The following is a 19,543-nucleotide window of genomic DNA, read 5'->3' on the forward strand; positions in this document are numbered from 1 at the left end:
TTTATGTAAATGGAATTGTACAGTACTTAGTCTTTTGCATCTGGCTTCTTTCACTCAGCCTCTCGTTTCTGAGATTCATTCATATTGTTATCTATAACAGTTTATTCCTTTTGCTGAGTAATGTTGCATTGTGGAAACGTACCACAGTTTACCTATTTTCCCATTGATGGATGCCTGTGTTCTCAGTTTTTGGATATTATAAAGAAAGCTGCTATGAACATCCTTTTACAAGTGTTTCTTCGGGACATGTATTTCCTTTGGGGTAAATACCTAGAGTTACAGTGTCATAGGGTAGTTGTATTGTTAGTTTGATAAAAAAAAAACTGCTAGACCTTTTTCCAAAGTGGCTTTTCCCATTTTATGCTCCTATTGACAAGAGTTTTGATTCATTCGTACTCAAAATCACTCTTTAATTTTAACCATTCTAGCTGGTATCTCATAGTGTTATCTCATAGTGGTTTTAATTTGTATTTCCCTAATGGCACATGATATCAATAAACATGTTTGCATGGGCTTATTGGCCATTTGTATATCTTCTTTTGTGAAGTGTTCAAGTCTTATGCCGATTTTAAAAATTGGATTGTCTTCTTATGAATTCTTTATATATCTCAAATATCAGTCTTTTGTCCAGCGTATGCTTTACAAATATATTTTTTTCCTGATTTATGGTTTGCTTATTTGATTTAATGGTTTCTTCGGATATGCAGTTTTAAATTTTGTCAAAGTCTAATCTACCACCTTTTTTCTTTTATAAGTATCACTTTCTAAGAAATCTTTGTCTATCCCCAAGTCAGAAAGCTATTATCCTTTGTTTTCTGAAGGCCTCATTGTTTTAGGTTTCATAATTAACTTTCTGATCTATTTTGGATGAATTTTTGTGTATCCTGTGAGGGGGTCAATTTTTTGTTTTTCCATATAGATATCCAATTGCTCTAGTTCCATCTGTTGAGTTTCCTTTCTTCATAGGGTCACTTTGGCACCCGTGTTGAAAATCAAAGGACCATATAAGTGGGCTGGCTCTATTTTGTTATGTGCTCTATTTTGTTTCATTGATGTCGGTGTTGATCTTTATTCTGTATCATGTTGTCTTAATAGCTGCAGCCTTATAGTAAGTCTTGAAATCATTTATTCTAAATACAACATTTTTTTTTTATAAGATTACTTTGGATATTCTAGATCTATTACACTTCCATATAAATTTTATAATTAGTTTTGTCAATTTCTACCTAAAAATCCTACTGGTATTATGACTGGGATCGCACTGAATTTGTAGATCTGTTTGTGGAGAACTGACATCTTGCCAATTCTCTTCCATCCATCTCTTCCTATCCAGAAATGTGTGTGTGTGTGTGTGTGTGTGTGTGTGTGTATGTGAGTATATATGTATATAAACATATACACACATATATACACACACACATACACACATTTATTTAGCTATTTAATTTCTACTAAAAACATTTTCATAGTTTCTAACATATATATCTTACTTAAACTTTGTTAAAGGTATTCATAAGTATTTTATGTTTCTTGATGCTATAGTAGATGAAAGTTAAAATTTATTTTCCAATTGTTAATAAAAATATAATTGATAATAAAAATATAATTGATTTTTATATAATAATCTTATAAGCCATGACCTTTCTTGCTAAATTATCTTATTATTTTTAATAACCATACCTTAGGCTTTTCTACATCAATAATATCATTTAAAATAGACTGTTTTATTCTTTTCTAATCTTTATGTTTTGTCTTTATCTTGCCTTTTGCATGGATATATAGTAAAATGTTGACTTTTCTAAAAATTCATGAATATGTATTAAATTTTGTCAAGTGTCTATTCTATATCTATTGAAGAAAAGATTTTTTAAAGCGTGTATTAAAAACCTGTTCAGACAAAGCACTAACTCAAACAAATTTAGAAAACAGTTTTTGCTGATTCAATCTATCCCCTACCCACAACCATCCATCATGATTGTAGTGCCACGTGACTTCTGTACAAGACCACCATTTGGCTAGTAAGTGACAGAGACTGAGCTCAGAAACAAATCTGCTAACTTTAAAGCTCCTGTTCTTTCATCAGCACCATCCGTGGTGCCCTCAGAGTAGTTAAATATGAGAAATCTCATGACAATGCTTTTAATTTTTTTACTTTTATTTTAATGGATAAAATGCAACATACATATATTTAACAATGAAAACTGATGGGACAAAAGAACCATAACTTTTGAGATGGGAGACAACATAAAACATTGGCATTCCTTGTGACATTATATGATTTTACAACAGAATCACAGTTTTAGAAAATAACTGAAAAATGCCTGAAAGAAATTATTTTTAAACTAAGGTGTGTGTGTCTGTATGTGTGTGTAAAACTGTTGAATATGCCTATCAGAAATTAAGAACTATTCAATCCCATAATATATATTTTTTTCAGGCATGTAATAATATAATTGTGGAAAACAGATGAAATATGCTTGACACAAAACAGAGACATATTTATCTCATCTTACTTTTTAGTCAAGTGCAATAGGGAAAAAGCGGTTGAAAAATGCCTGCAAGAGATGAATATTAATTCTTACCCTTGAAAACCTGTATCTCAACATGGTTAAATACACAAAACAATGACTAAAGGACACAAATTTTATCAGCGTATACCACAGATCACACAGAGTATCTTTGGCTTTAAAGCATTTGCTAAAAATATTTTACATCATTAAATGTATATTATTAAATGTACATTGAAAGCTAACTGAAGTGACAATAAGACTCAGGGACGGTTTGTAACAAAAATTGTTAAAGTCCATTAATTTTTTTCCAAGAAAGGCAAGTGAGGTAGTTTATACTGTGTATACATTGTAAAGAAATTAATACTCCAGTTTGTTTGAAGATCATTCACTACAAGACTATATTCCCAAGTGAGCTGCTTAACAAAAGGATCCTCTTTTGCAGAATGATGGAAAAAATGCGTCAGTTGTAGGGTGTGTTTTTTTTTTTTAAATGAATACATGTTTCTAAAATGTTAATTTTCCTAATACCTTCCTGGACATTATTTCTCTAACTGTACATCAAGAACTCTTGGGATGAAATGGGTGGGAAGCTATTAAGAATAGAATTTAGAAGCCCAGTATCTGACTCTGCTTTTGTATGCAAATATACTATTCATTTTTACAGATTATTGTAACTAATTTAAAATAATTTGATAAGGCAAAGATAGTTTTTTTTTTTTAATATTTAGGTGACAGGCATTTTTGAAATTTAATTCTAGGGGTTTGTTTATTCTTTTAGCATAAAATTAGTAAAAAGAACCTCTACTCCTCTTTACCCAATCAGTTAGTTTACCTTATGACTAAGAATAAAAGTTATCATTGAATAATGATATTGGTACTGAGAAGGCCTTCCATATTATACAGTTATTTGAAAGTTGTCACATATCCTTGAATACATTAAAGTGATTAAAGTTACTGACTCAGCTAAGTTTTGACATCTGAAAACACACAAAAGTAGATAAGAAATTCAGAAACTTATTGTTTTTACCTGTCATCTTTTAGTCATTTATTTAAAACTGATGATGAGTGAAATAAATCTCAAAACCTTTAGAACTTATATATAGGTTCTAATGGGTTTTCAGTCAAAAGTAGTGAAAATTCCCAAAAGAAAAATTAAATGAATAGGTCTGTGAATTTTCTATATAAACACACAGAATTTATTTTAAATGACAGGAAATACAATGAGATAAATCAATCATAGTTTTCAAATGTGCATAGAAGTGTAAGGTAGCTAATTTGAAGAATTTCTTCCATGTGTGTAAGCATAAATTATTGCCATCTTATGTCTTGTAACTTAGCAACTACATAAAGTGAAATGTTTGCTCCTGTTGTTTGAATTGCAAAAACAATAACAGCATTTTTTTAGACTCTTGAAATTATGTAAACTCACATGCCATCAATTAGCCAAATATTGAAAATCGATGAAATATAAGTATAAACCTACAGAAAATGTTTATTTTCTGATGGGTTTTCAGAAAAAGAAAATAAAAATCCTCAAATAAATAAAATGCATGGATATTCTGAGTTTTCTCTAAAAATATTAAAAAATCCTAATAGCCAGAAATAGAATTATCTACATGTTGAATATAAGTAATGTTTTTATAGACAAAAAGTCAATGCAGCATATGAAAATTTTCTTCTACATATGGGCTTAAATGATCTCATTATGTTGAGACTTTGTAGGAGATAAAATGTTTTCTGAATTTGTAAGCAACTTTGTCTATTGTTTGAACTGCGACAGTCATTTGAGTATTAAATCTCATTAAAACTGATATAAATTCATCGAAATCTAAATCTGTGGATTCTAACTCAAAGCACATGTGTGGGATAAATGAGACCTCTTTCTCATTTCTAGCTAACCCTAAAAGGTCTGTATCTGCACTCAAGATGAAAGGCAGAGCCGTCTGACCTCTGAGCACATTTTAGATTTGTCTCAATTAGAATTGTGGGTGACTGTGTTCTCACCAATTGCAGGTCTGGAAAATGGTTCCACAGGGTCTTGACAGCAAGACAGTTTTCTGTTTACCAAATAAGCATCTGATTTTAAAGCCCAATGGTAATCCAAGTGCTTACCTACGTCTATGATTGATTAACAGAATGAAATCTGCTTTTACAGCATATAAAATCTGAATGTAACAGTATTTTTCAGTACTCTTGGATGAAGAGCAGTTGGATAAAGGCAGTTCTGTACTTTTTCAATTGGGGCTGCAGAAGTGACTATCTACAGTTGTAAAATATAAAAAATGCTATGTTTGATCGGGAAAGGAAATCAGTGCCTGGCACACGGAAAGCTATTCATTGAGTACCATAATCATGAGAAAAATAGAGGTTCTGTGACTTCTGACTACAGGTTATGAAAGCCTAAGAACACCCTTTGTCAAATTAAGCTTCACTAAGGAGACCTGTGCTCATAAAGAAAGAAGCTTTGAAAATATCAATTTTCAATAGTCCAGAAAAAGGAAACGTTCATTTGCACCAGAATGCCGATAGTCACAATGCAGTATAACATACATACTGATACAGTGTTCTTTAAACAGAAGTTCCTCCTCCTCCAGTTCAGGAGCAAGTCAGAGCATAAATACTGTACGTGTAGCTTTAGATACTGATTCCTTTTGGAAAGTAGGTGTGAATCATTTTGCAGAGCAGAAATTACTGATATTTCTGGCATTCTTGCTAGAAAAGGTCAATATATGTGTATAACATAAGTATAAAAGTCTTTTTCCACACCTTGTTTGGTAGTATTTGCTACATAAAGAAGTGTTTCTTATCCCCAGGTATAGAACCAAGTTTATTTCTGCTGTGAGTCTCAATACTAGAAATGATTAGAGTTCCTATTCTAGATTGGCCTTTCTTCAGGAAAGAGCACAACCTCTTTCTTTCTTCACTCTTGTCAAGGAACCACCATGAGAAAGCTTCAGCTCAAACAGTTAATCAGCTCCTCTTTTAGTGTTCATGTTGACAATGCTGAGAGATACCACTTAGGCCAAGAAATGCCAAGAGGGTTATAGGAACAAAAATGTCAAAAGCAGTCTTTTTTTCCCTCCCTACTTAATGTAGAATTTTCTTGGCATATAATATGAAATAGCTGCCGTCTTGGAGGATATTTCAAAAGCTTGATTGGGGTTTAATCACCCATTCTGCTTGAGGATTTACATGATATACATCCAATATATAAGCATCTGGATCCAAGCAATGCTGTCCTAAAAGAAAGAGAAAATTAGAGAATGTTTCTAAGAGTGAACACTTTTGTGTGTGAGTGGGCATGTATGTGTGTGTAAGGTTCATATAAGGCATATATAGCTCTCTAAGCCAAAAGTAAGTATAATAAGTGCTCTCATTATTTATAGAGTTGAGTACTTTAGTTATGGAATACTTCCATATCTTTACTGATCACTTGACAAGCAATTAACAAATATATAGAGAGATAGAAATTTAGATGGTGAAGATCATAGTGCACTTACACAAATCTAGATGGTACAGACTACTAGTATGAATGTGTACTATACTTTTATGTGACTGGCAGCACAGTAGGTCTGTTTACACCAGCATCACCACAAACACATGAGTAATGTTTTGCACTATGACATCACAACGGTTATGCTGTCACCGGGGTGACAGGAATTCTTCCGCTCCATTATAATTTTATGGAGCCACCATCAAACATGCAGTCCATTGTTGACCAAAGCATGACTGCAGATACATTTTAAAGTTTCTTAATGAAGCCTGCCTGCCTTCCTTCCCTCCTTCCTTCCTTCCTTTGTTTCTTTCTGACTGTTAAGTACTTCAAATAAGTCCCATGTGAAATTGTGGAAAAAACAGGCATACCAACAATAGGCAAATTGTTCCCTAAACTCACTACATCCACTAGGAAAATAAAGCAAGAACTTGTATAAACTGATAATTTATATTATAATATATGTCCACTAATGGTTTTACCGATATTAACTTGACCAAGACTAGAGAAGATTAAAGGCACGTTCATTTTAGTTTCTTTATACTGGACACAATGCCCATAGGCAGAAGATGTGGAAATAACACAAAGATATCATTCCGTGTGGCAAATACACTTGAAAAATCTGTATATACAGTGTGTTTGAAATGTATATTAAAGTCTCAAACAAAACTACCAAGATCCGACTGCTTGCTTGATTCATTCATTTAACAAATATTTATTGAGAGTTATACAGTTATACCTCACAGGAACTATTCTAGGGGCTGGGGCTACAGCAATGCATCCGACAGTCAAAAATACTTGCCTTCAGGGTGCTTACATTCTGAAAGTGATAAAGGCAACTGGCAAATAAACGAGTGTGATGTAAAGCAAGTCTGATGGTGACAAGAACTTCAGAGAATAAAGCAGGGAAGGAGCACAGAGAGGCTATGATCCAGAAAAGTCTCATTTGAGAAAGTGATCTAGCGGCAAAGACCTGAATGGGGCAAGGGAGTGAGAAATGAACAATCTAAAGGAGAACATTCTGGGCAAAAGTCAAACAAATGTGAAGGTCCCAAGGCAGAATGTGCCTGGTGACTGAATATACAAGGTTGGTGTCTGAGGGAGAGTCTGGATATAAATGTGAGAGGCATCTGCATACAGGTATATTCAAAGCAATGAGATGAATTGAGTTCACCAAGGAAGTTAAGTGTAGATAGTGAAGAGTTTGAAGAACTGAGCCCTACAACTCTTCAATCTTAAGAGGCTGAGAAGATGAGAAGTAACAGGCAAAGGAGACTCAAGGTGTAGCCCGTGAAGTGGGAGGAAAGCCAGAAGCTTAGGTTGTCCTTGATACCAGGTGAAGGAAGTGTTTTTCAAAGAAGGGAAAGATCAACTTAGGCAGTTATAAAAAGAGACTGAACTGCTGGATTTCACAACATAAGATTTCTCTGGTGACCTAGACAAGAGAGCAGTTTTGATGAAGAGCTGAAGGGTAAAGCTTGACTGGAGTGGTTTCAAGAGAGAACAAAAGAAAGAAATTAGAGGGTAGACAACTGATTCAAGGAGTTTTTGCTGTAAAGCAGAACAGAAATGGGAGTTGACTTGAAGGGAGTCAAGAGAGAATTTTGTAAAGATGAGAGAAATTACCAAAATTATGCAGATAGAAATGAAGGAGTTGGAGGGGGAAGCTGATGATATGAGAGAAAATGGGGGAATGACTGCATCGATGTCTTAACTAGTCAGGAGGGGACAGGAAGTGAGGCATGAGTGAAGGTGCTGCTCTTAAACAGGAAAACATTTTTCATTTGGACTGTGAGCAGAGCAAGCAGAAGATAAGCACACTTGGAAGCAAGTTGAGGGAATTTTCTTTTGATTCCTCCTCACTGACCAGCTTTAGGGAAATAGGAAGAATGAACTTGAGTTGAGAGTGAAAATGGAAAGTTAAACAAAAAGGGTGTCACAATTCTGAAAGTTCCATGATGTTCTTTCTTTGTTCTGCATTAACCTCCAAAAATTCTGGGTCACATTTAAAAGACCCAAAAGTCTATTCCATATCAACTAAAATTTTGAAAATATTTTAGGAAAGTCGTACTGTTCTTATATGGTATTTAAAAACCCCAGAAACTTACTGATTTTGAATTTATATCTAAGAAACTTGTAAAATATACTTTTACAATAACAGCATCGTATCTCTTTTAGAGTAATCAGAGAATTGAGGAGTAAAAACTTTTAAAGAATCCTTACCTATATTTCCTCCAATTTCATATAACCTTTGGTTCTGAATTTTAATGCATTCCGATGAACCATGACTGAAAAAAGGAGAAAGCAATGTGATTTTAACCTCTTTCATAATCTCAGGTAAATCTGTAGATTAAATAAACATGGCACCAAACAATTCATTCTGCCTTGAGTGAAATACACTCCACAAATCATTATTATGACTAAAGTTGTGATAAAAAACATTTTTTGTATATTTGACATAGACAAGCATCTGAGAATAGGACTATTTCACACTAAGATGCTCTGGTGCTCCACAGCAGCCCAGAGCCCATTCTATCCACAGCTGTCAATTCCATTTGAGAAAGGTTAACTCTTACTGACGTATCAAGGTTGGCCAAGGAGGAGCTGGTTGTCTAATATTGCCTTTTCACTGGTCACACTACTCTTAGTTCAAAAGAAGTCGGGTTTCATTTCCGTTTTTGCCAAAAATTGAATGGGATTCTCTCCTCAGCCCATGTCACATTTCTAAGCTTGCCTAATGCTTTTTTACCCATCTAACATTGATTTGGTTGCATGTCTCTGTCCTACAATAAAAGCAAGTCAGAGAAAATAATCGCCCAATTTAATTTTTCTACCCCAGACTAGAATGCTGGAGTAGAAGAGTCTGGAAAGGCTATTGCTGATCTCTATCCCACTTCAAGAATGACTTTCAGTTGGTTACTTCAAAAAGATTTGTCCTCACTACTCTCTAATGTGAGGAAGGGTATGTGCCTTCTTGTTCAATTAAATTTTTGAGATAACTGTAAATTTGCACATAGTTGTTAGAATATACAGATAGATCCTGTGTACCCTTTACCCAGTTTCCTCTAATAGTAAAATCTTGAAAGACTCTAGTGCAGTATCATGACCAGAATGCTGGTAATGATTCAGTCAAGATACAGAACATTTTCATCAACACAAGATCCCCAGTTTCCCTTTTATAGCCACAGCCACCCTCTTCTCCCTGTCCCTATCCCTTTCTCTACCACCATCTTTTACCCTCTAGTCCATCTTTCTATAAATTTGGCATTTCAAAATGTTATGTAAATGGAACTATTTTATACTGGATTTTTTTTTCAATCAGCATAAATCCCTGGAGATTCACCCAAGTTATTGCATTTTTATTGCTGAATAGTATACCATGGTATGGATGTACCATAGTTTCTTTAGTCATTACCTGTTGAAGAACATCTGGGTTTTTTTTCCCAGTTTTTGATTATTATAAATAAAGCTACTATAAACATGTATGTACAGCTTTTTGTGTGAACATAGTCTTAATTTCTTTGGGATAAATGCCCAGGAGTGTGAATGCTGGGTTCGCATGGAATTGCATATTTAGTTTTATAAGAAACTGTCAAACTTGAGTTCTGGTCAGATAGTGGAGTAAATGCTGTGCTTGCCTCGTCTTAAAGCCACATCAAAAATACAACTAAACTACAGAATAGCCATCCATTGGGAGTTGCTCTATGTCTAGATGAACAGAAGTCCTACAGTTGGGGACACACAGAAGAGGCCACCTCATGGCTGGTAGGAGGGGCAGAAATGTGAGACAGGCTGGTCCCATACCTGCCTGTGGTGGTTGAAAATCAGGAGAAATATCTCAGTTGTGGAGGTTCCCCAGAAAAGCAGGGGTCCCAGACCCACATTAGGCTTCCCAGCCCAGTGATCCAGTGCTGAGAAGAGAAGTTCCCACATATTCTAGCTGTGAAAATCAGTGGAGGGTGTGGCTGAGTGAGAGGGACGGTTTCCTCTTAAAGGGCCCGTGCGTGGACTTAGTTGGTGATAGACTCGCTCATACTGGGCTCCAGCTCTTGGGCAGCAGTTCAAAAGACGCCAGGGAGGAATGGGAAGGAACTGAGTTGTCTGGCTTCAGGGTGAGGGCTAGAGGGGGGAGCTTTCTCCTGGATAGAAATGCTGGCAGAGGGCATTGCTCCTTTAGTGAGCTCTCTCCCACCAGGCTTGCAGACTCAGACGGGTACCATATCTGAGGCTCCGTCAACCCGGCTAACACTAGTTGCCTTGCCATGTCCCTGAGACCCCGCCCCTCCCCACTTGTGGGACCACCCAAGCCACTTCCAGTGTATTTTCCACACAAACCATCTGTCCTGGCTCATGCTGTGGACTTACCTAAAATCTCTCAAAGATTCACAGAACCTAAACAAGCAGCACCTGGCCTAGGTATGCCCCATACCTCTTGCTGACCAACCCCAAGACTGGCGCTAGTGGCAGCCAGCCTCCGTTTGCGGCCTGGCATCTTGTGGAACTTCCAAGCCCAGCATGGGTGGCAGCCACCTGTGGAATGCTTGGTGGCTCATGCCAGGTGGCGCCAAGAAAGGCATGGCCTGCAGCTGAGCTTGGCCTGCAGCTGAGCTTGGCCTGCAGCACCTGCAGCAGGGCCACTCCCTGGAGGCCCTGGCCTGCATACCTGGTAGCCAGCTTCGGTCTGAGCTGCAATACCACCCAGGGTCACATCTGAGGACAACACACTCAAAGGGCAAACAAGGCAGGCACCAGAGCCCCCCTAAAGTGAATCCTGCTCTATAGGGTCAGCCCCTGCACAAGAGTTCCTCCACTGGTCACAGCCAGTCCTCACAACATATTAGTTTCAGGGTCAATCCCTCCCACTGATAAGCAAACAGCAAGGCTCAGCTACAACAGGAGGGCACACACAACTCATATAAGGACATACCTAGAACACCTGGCTCAGGTGACCACAGAAGACTGTGCCACTGGGACCCTATAGCATAACTACTACATAAGGCCACTCTACTAAGACCAGGAGACATAGTAGCCCTACCTAATACATAGAAACAAGCACATGAAGGCAGACAAAATGGGAAGACAAATATGTTCTAAATGACAGAACAGAACAAAGCTCCAGAAAAAGAAATAAACAAAATGGAGATAAGCAATCTACCAGATACAGAATTCAAAATACTTGTTATAAGGATGCTCAGTGAACTCAGAGGAAGAGTACATGAACTCAGTGAGAAATTTAACACGGAGATAGAGAACATAAAAGTAGAAATAGAAAACATAAAAAAGAACCAGTAAGAAATGAAGAATACAATAAATGAAATGAAGAATATCTTAGGAGGAATTAACAATAGATTATATGAAGCAGAGGACTGAATCAGTGATTTAGAAGATAAGGTAGCAGAAAACACCAAATCAGAATAGCAACAAGAAAAAGAATCCAAAAAAGTGAGGTTAGTTTAAGGGGCCTTTAGGACAATATCAAGTGTATCAATATTTGCCTAAAAAGGGTACCAGAAGGAGAAGAGAGAGAACAAGGAACTGAAAACCTTATTCAAACATTATTTGAAGAAATAATGACTAAAAACTTCCCTAACCTGGCGAAGGAGATAGATAGACATACAAGCCCAGAAAGCACAGAGAGTCCCAAACAAGATGAACCTAAAGAGGCCCACGTCAAGACACAAAATTAAAATGCCAAAGATTAAAGATTTTCTCTTAAAAGCAGCAAGAGAAAAGAAGTTAACTACATACAAGGAAGTTCCCATAAGACTGTCAGCTGATTTCTCAACAGAAACTTTGCAGGCCAGAAGAGATTGGTAGGAAATATTCAAAGTGATGAAAAGTAAGGACCTATAACCAAGATTACTCTATCCAGCAAAGCTATCATTTAGAATCAAAGGGACAGATAAAGAGTTTCTCAGAAAATAAAAAGCTAAAGGAATTCATCATCAAGCCAGTATTACAGGAAACTGTCAGAGGGGACTTCTTTAAGAAGAAGAAACAAGAAAAAAGATTTAAAATATGAAAAAGAAAATGGCAATAACTACATATCTAGCAACAATTACTTTAAATGTAAATGGAGTAAATGCTGCAATCAAAAGATAGGGAAGCTGAATGGATAAGAAAACAAGACCCTTACATATGCTGCCTACAAGAGATTCACTTCAGATTAAAAGACACACACAGACTGAAAGTTAAAGGGATGAAAAAAGATGTTTCATGAAAATGGAAACAGATAAAAACAAACAAACAAACAAACAAAAAACGTAGGGTAGCAATACTTATACCAGACAAAACAGACTTTAAAACAAAGGCTATAACAAGAGACAAAGTAGAACCCTGTTATCTCAATTTTGGATTTTTATCTGAAGAAACCCAAAACACTGCTTTGAAGAGATATGTGAATCTATATGTTCATTGCAGCATGATTTACAGTAGCCAAGATATGAAGGCATCCTGGGTGTCTATCAAAGAATGAATGGATAAAGAAGAGGTAGTATATATATAATGGAATATCACTCAGTCATAAAAAAGAATGAAATCTTGCCATCTGCAACAACATGGACCTAGAGGGTATTGTGCTGAGTGGAGTAAGTCAGGCAGAGAAAGATAAATGTCATGTGTGGAATCTAGAGAACAAGATAAACAATAGAAACAAACTTATAGATATGGAGAGCATTTTGATGGTAGTAAGATTAGAGGTGGGGGAATGAGTGAAGTGGGGAGGGGATTAAGAAGTATAAATTGGCAGTTACAAAGTAGTCTTGGGTATGTAGAGTATAGCATGGAGAACATTGCCAGTGGTATTGTAATAATAATAACATATAGTGGTAATGTATGGTGTCAGATGGTACTGGATTTATCAGGGTTTTGGTTATTAATCACTTCGTAAGTTATATAAATGTTTAATCACTGTGTTATACACCTTAAACTAATATAATATTGTATATCAACTATAATTGAAAAAAATGTAAAAATTAAAAAAAAAGAAACTGTCAAACTGTTTTACAGTGACTTATACCATTTTTACATTCCCATCAGCTTCTCCACATCTTTGCCAGTATTTGGTGTTATCACTATTTTTTATTTTAGCCATTCTCATAGGTATTTGATGATTAAAGATACTGAACACTTTTTTATGTGCATATTAATCATGTGTATATCAATCTTTGGTGAAATGTTTGTTCGTGTCATTTGCCCATTTTCAAATTAGATTTTTTTTTAATGTTGAGTTTTGAGTATTCTTTACATATTCTAGATACTAGTCCTTTGCTGGATATGTGGTTTGCAAATATTTTCTTCAAGTCTTTAGCTTGTCTTTTAATCCTTTTCACAGGGCCTTTCAGTGTATAAATTTTTAATTTGGATGAAGTCTAATTTATAAATTTTTATCTCTGATGGATCATATTTTTGATGTTAAGTCTAAGAACTCTTCATTAACCTTATATCACAAAGGTTTTGTCCTATGTAATTTTCTAAAAGTTTTATAGTTTTATGTTTTATATTTAATTCTGTGATCCATTTGGGTTAATGGTTGTATAAGATGTGAGGTTTAGACTGAGTTATTTATTTTATTTTTTTTTTTGGCTCCTGGACGTCCAAAATTTTCTTTCTACAAAGGTCTACATGAGAGTACAGAGACAACTTTGTAACACATGTAACACATTAGAAATCTATTAGATGCCCAAATCCCTCGAATGGAATTTGAAGTCTATTACCAGGTAGTGGTAACTATTTACAGTGTTTTTAGGAGTTAGGGCCAACTGCAGAGATGAATAAGTGTTTGGGGCTCCTTTTGGTCTCTGTCTACTCTGCTTTTCTTTTCTAAGAAAGTTTTATATATATAAACCACAATAAGAGATCACCTCACACTTGTTAGAATGGCTATTATAAAAAAGACAAGAAATAACAAGTGTTAGCAATGCTGTGGAGAAAAGAGAACCCTTGTGTACTATTGATGGGAATATAAATTGGTGCAGTCACAATGTAAAACAGTTATAGAGATGCCGCGAAAAATTTAAAATAGAGCTACCATATGATTCAGCAATTCTACTTCTGGTTATTTATCCAAAGGAAACGCAAACACTTACTCAAAAGGATATATATACTCCCATGTTTATTTCAGCATTATTTACAATACCCAAGATATGGAAACAACCAAAGTGCCCATTGATGGATGAACGGATAAAGAAAATGTGATTAAAAAATATATATGTATATTACTCAGCCATCAAAAATGACATCTTGCCATTTGCAACAACATGAATGAATGCTGAGGGCATTATGCTAAGTGAAATAAGTCGTACAGAGAAAGCCAAATACCATATGATCTCATTTATATATGGAATCTAAGAAACCAAAAAACCATAAAATGACAACAAAAAAACAAAAAACCAATCTCAGAGATACATAGAAAAGATTGGCGGTTTCCAGAGTAGAAGGGGTAAGGTTGAGCGAAATGGGTGAAGAAGGTCAAAAAGTAGAAACTTCCACTTATAATATAAATAAGTCATGTAGGTGTAATGTACAGCATGGTGACTATAGTTAATAATACTGTATTGCATATTTGAAAGTTGCTAAGAGAGTAAATCTTAAAATTTTGTAACTATGTATGGTGATGAATGTTGACTATACTTATTGTGGTGATCATTTTGCAAAATATATGAATATTAAATCATTATGTTGTATACCAGAAAAGAATACAATGTTATATGTCAATTATACCTCAATAAAAAATAATAATTTCACTTCTAGAAATTCCTTTAAAAAAAGCTTCTGTTACAGACAATTCTTTGGTCTATTAACTTCTTTTTCCATTTTTGACTCTTCACCTACTGATAAATTCCCCAAAGTAACAGGTTCTAATTTCTCAAAAATACAAAATTTGTAATTCCTGGAAAGTAACTCATCTGATAAAAGTTCACAGTGTTTGTACAGAGTCCTTTATTCACTTTTACTCACCTGTTCTCATATTGAAATTTTGCAAGTATGTCTTTGGCTTTGGTTTGACTATTGAGTTGAATGGCCATGGACACCTTCGAGAGAAGTGGAGCATGGACCCTTATGACTCCCTCCGGCACATCAGACTGCCAATGAGGAAAAATTCAGAACATTTGGTCAAACTAGGATGAACATCAAATCAGTCAAAAATTGCACTTAAAAGACACAAAAACCAGTGGCACTCTGGTTTAGGAAAACATGTTAACACAACCAGCATTTAATCAGTATAAAACACTGCTTTGTTTTTAACAGGAGATTTTATGAAACTTAACTTGGGATTTTACTGTTGCTACATACTAGTTCTTACTATAATGCCTTAAAATCATGAGAAAGGTAAACTGGGTTATGGCAAAAATCTAATGTTTCTATTACTGCATTTCCTTGAACAATGTCCTAAATAAATCTACTTTAAGCAGAATTCTTATTTCAATATATTTTAAGATCAACCTTCAGAAAAATTTAAGGATCAATGAGAAAATATGACTTTTTCAAATATCCCTTTTCTTTAGTCAGCCCAAACTGGATTCCAGATGGGCACTTGAAACTAGATCCCTCAAGGTGTGCTGATAACACTGTGAAAAGCAGAGCACAGACTGCTATTGGTAAAGACAGTCTCTGTTTTCACATGACCTGATTGGCTTGGGGACTTTGGAGAGCTCATCTAAATAAAATATTCAAAGAATTTTGCTGTATAATAAATAGAAATTTCTGTTTTATAGATTTGGAAATTTCCTTTGTTTCAAAATTTTGAGTGTTTTAAAGATTAATTATCTAGAAATGAACAGAAATAAATTTGTATTTGTTTTAAGTTCTGGCTACTTCTCAGGTAATCATTTTAAATCTGTATATTCTCAAAGGATGGTATTGTTAATGTAGGTTTATGTAATTGATTCAGTATATATCCTAGAAGGAATATGTTAAGTGTTGAATTTTATCACCCACAAAGATAAGTTGAAAACCTAACCCCCCAATACTTAAGAATATGACCTTATTTGGAAATAGGGTCATTGCAGATATGCAGCTACCAAAGGTAAGGTCATATCAGAGCAGGGTAGGCCCACAATCCAATATGACTAGTGTCCTTATAAGAGGAGAAGAGACAGAGGCACACACACCAGTGAATGCCATTTAAAGATGAAGACAGAGATTGGAATAATGCACCTATAGGCTAAAGGACATCAAGGATTGCTAGGAATGATGCCAAGAACAAATCCTTCTCTCGCATCCCTCAGAAGTAACCAATCAACACCTGATTTTGGACTGTTAGCCTCCAGAACTATGAGAGAGTAAATTTCTATTGTTTTAAGCCATCAAGTTTATAGTACTTTGTTATGGCAGCACTAGGAAACTAATACAAAATATTTTAAAATAAGGTTGGTTCTTATAGTGGTATTTTACTATTACCAGCAAGAACCAGGAGAGCATGGCAGAGAATGTATAAAAGGGATTTAGACTTGGGAGTGGACAGAGTGTCCCTGGTTCACTGCAGCCAAAATTGTACTCCTAAAACACTTTCTTGGTCATCTCATGTCCCTCTCCTTTCTCCTGCCCAGAGCCTCTGTAAGATAAATTTCACACTCCTGACATTATTGGACCTATGTTAATAATAATTACATTTTCTTTATAATTTCCAACAGTATTCGCACTTGTGTACAGATGTTTAACCACACATTTTGACTCATTAGTTGACTTCCTATGCCATTCCTTTATGTGCCACACTGAATATGTTGAGTTTGAAGGATATAGCATGACCAAAATTATACATGGATATGGTGGATGTAGCCAAAGAAAATTATTTAGGAAGTTAATAATTAGGGAGGAAAGAAATTATTTGTTTTCTTACCATTCTTCTTGAAGAGGGTGATTTTTGTAGTACCTTTGCTGTCTTGGGGCTTGTAACCTAAATAAAACACATTTAGTTTTTAGGATTTTATGTTGGGAAAAAAAGTACATGCTGCTGATGGAAGTATGAACTGGTATAATGCTTATGGAAAACATTTAAACATATTTACCAAGTTATAAAATGTATATGGTACATTTTATACTATATACATTTCCACGTCTATAAATTTAACCTACAAATATAATTCATTTGTGAAAAATGATGTCTAACAAATTTACTCATTGATGCATAAATCTTAATAGCAAAAGACTGGACACAATCTAACTGTTCAACAATTGGGATAACTTAAATAAATTATTATGTATCTATGGACTATCATGCAAAAGAAGCAGATAAGAATGGCTTGTGGACCCATGCAGAATAATTACAATGATTTCATAAATCAGTAAAGCAAGATGCAGGACAATGTTTTATACGTGTTACCATTCATGCAAAAGAGAGGAAGAACATATACTCATATTTGCTTGTATGTGCATAACACCTCTCTGGAAGTATATACACTTGCATGTTCCTGTGCACACATACCATGTCACTGGTGACATTATTTGTCTCTGGGAGGGAAAATCAGAGGTGGCCAATTTTTATTCTTTAGTCTTTCCTACCTTACTACTTGTTACGGTTAATGAACTGTCTACTTCAATCAAAGTTAGGAATTAAAAACATGGTATAGTACAATAAAACTGAATAAAGACTATTTCCTCATCTTTAAGTGTTTGTTTACATGACATAACTTTAAATTCTACTTTGGTTCTATTTACAATTAAAACGGTAAAATAACTAGTATTCATATAGCATTGTACAGTTCACAAAGTGCTTTAAACACACATTATATGAATTGATGCTAATGATAATTCTGTGAATTAGATAACATTACTTTTCCCCTTAATTTATAATAAAGTTGAGGTTCTGAGAAAGACTTTAATTTGCTCAGGCTCATACGGTTAGTAGTTGGCAAAGCATGACCTGACCTCAGTTTCAGCCTCACATATATCATGTTTTGCCATTAAAATTTTCCAGAGCAAAATTGGCAGAGTAAGGACTCCAAAAGGCTGACCGCCTACAAAAGCAATGAATAAACTAGCAAAAACTGTCAGTATCAACTTTTCAGGATTTGGGATGCTAAATCAAAGGTTGCAACCATGGAAGTGCTTAAGTAAGAAAAACAGCTGAATCTTGTTAAGAAAAGAAAGCTTTGTGGCATTTTAACTTACATTTTTCCCATCTCTACTCCTAGCTCAGTGATAGCTTTGAAAATAACAGCCTGCATTTCTGGTACAGATACTGGAGGGAGCAAAGGAGACATCACTCACAAAGAATTCAAATTATTTGTTCTGACCTGTCTGGTGGCTCCCTGGAAGACTGACTCAAAAGGCTTGCCTTTAGCTTGCCTAACTTGGAACTTAATGCTAAAATGGTGTATTGTTGAAAACATATATAGGCAAATATTTAGTCACTGCTGCCTGATTAGTGGAAAAGAGTTGGAGAAAACAGTAGACTAACTAAAAAGCTTTGGAAGCAAGCCTACAGATTGATATCTTTTGAGGAATAAAGGCTTTGAAAAACTCCCACACACTTCTAAGAATCTGGAAGGCCACATGCATGTTCAGGGCTGTGCACATATTCAGGAAAGATCTGAAAAGAATATAAGCTCTCACCTCTGGCTGACCTTCAGACTCTATCCAAGCAGGAAGTGAAGGTGCTCCCTGGCTAAATGTTGAAGATGTGCCCCAACAAATACACAAAACTTATCTGCAAAGACTTGGAGTTTTTTTGGTCCCCGGGGTTTAAGCAAATCTCTGTTCAAGCAATTGCTAACCACTAAGCTAATGGAACAATGCCTTCAGTAGCCACGCAAAACAAAGAATACAGACTTTACAAAGTTAGTTCAGCAGAAAAGTCACTAAACTAGTAAACAACAGCTACAATAGCAACAATAACAAACCCTGGGGAGAAGGAAAAATTGTATTTCCAAATTTGCCATATTCAAAATGTTCATTCTTTAGTAAAAAATTTATGAATCAGGCAAAAAATGGCAAATAAATATGGCCTATACAAAGGAAAAAAATTAGTTTCAATAGTTTCTGAAGAAACTCCTTAAAAAAACTTAGACATTGAACTTATTAGAAAAAGCCTTCAAATCTGCCATTTTAAATATGTTTATAGAATTAATGGAACCCTTATATACAGAACTAGAAAAACCATGAAAATGATATCTCATCAAATAGAGAATATCAAAAAAGATATAAAACCTATAAAAATAAATCAAATAGAAATTCTGGAGCTGAAAAGTCCGACTGAAATGAAAAACCCACTGGAGAGGCTCAATAGCAGATTTAAGGAGATAGGAGGAAAAATTAGCAAATATGAAGATAGGTCCATTGAGCTTATCCAGTCTGACAGGAAGAAAAAAAATGAAGAAAAAGAAACAATCTAAGACAAACTATGGGACATCAAGTGCACCTACATATATATATATATTTAGAGTAATATTGGCTGAAAGTTCCTCAAATTTGCTAAAAGACATTTATTTACCTATCCAAAACAAACTCCAATCAGGATAGACTCAAAGAAATCCACACTGAAATACATCAAAATCAAACTATTGAAAGACAAAGAAAATCTTGAAAGCAGCAAGAGAAA

General features: G+C 35.1%; 1 protein-coding gene across 4 annotated transcripts in view; it reads right to left on the reverse strand.

Annotated features, from left to right (window-relative positions):
- Window positions 1–2,134: 2,134 nt before the first annotated feature.
- Window positions 2,135–19,543, reverse strand: part of ARHGAP28 (Rho GTPase activating protein 28) — a 176,339-nt gene continuing 158,930 nt past the window's right edge. For 2 of the 4 annotated variants that reach the window (XM_023534179.1, XM_011366170.2), the window contains 4 exons: window positions 16,844–16,900; window positions 14,962–15,086; window positions 8,227–8,291; window positions 2,135–5,749 (listed from right to left, as the gene is read on the reverse strand). In XM_023534179.1, the coding sequence (XP_023389947.1) occupies window positions 5,655–5,749; window positions 8,227–8,291; window positions 14,962–15,086; window positions 16,844–16,900 (342 nt within the window). In that variant the 3' untranslated portion in view covers window positions 2,135–5,654. The remainder of the gene's footprint in view (window positions 5,750–8,226; window positions 8,292–14,961; window positions 15,087–16,843; window positions 16,901–19,543) is intronic. The other 2 variants (XM_023534180.1, XM_023534181.1) reach the window with 2 other exon arrangements.

This window comes from Pteropus vampyrus, unplaced genomic scaffold (genome assembly GCF_000151845.1).
Source record: "Pteropus vampyrus isolate Shadow unplaced genomic scaffold, Pvam_2.0 Scaffold122, whole genome shotgun sequence".
NCBI classification, from domain to species: Eukaryota; Metazoa; Chordata; class Mammalia; order Chiroptera; family Pteropodidae; genus Pteropus; species Pteropus vampyrus.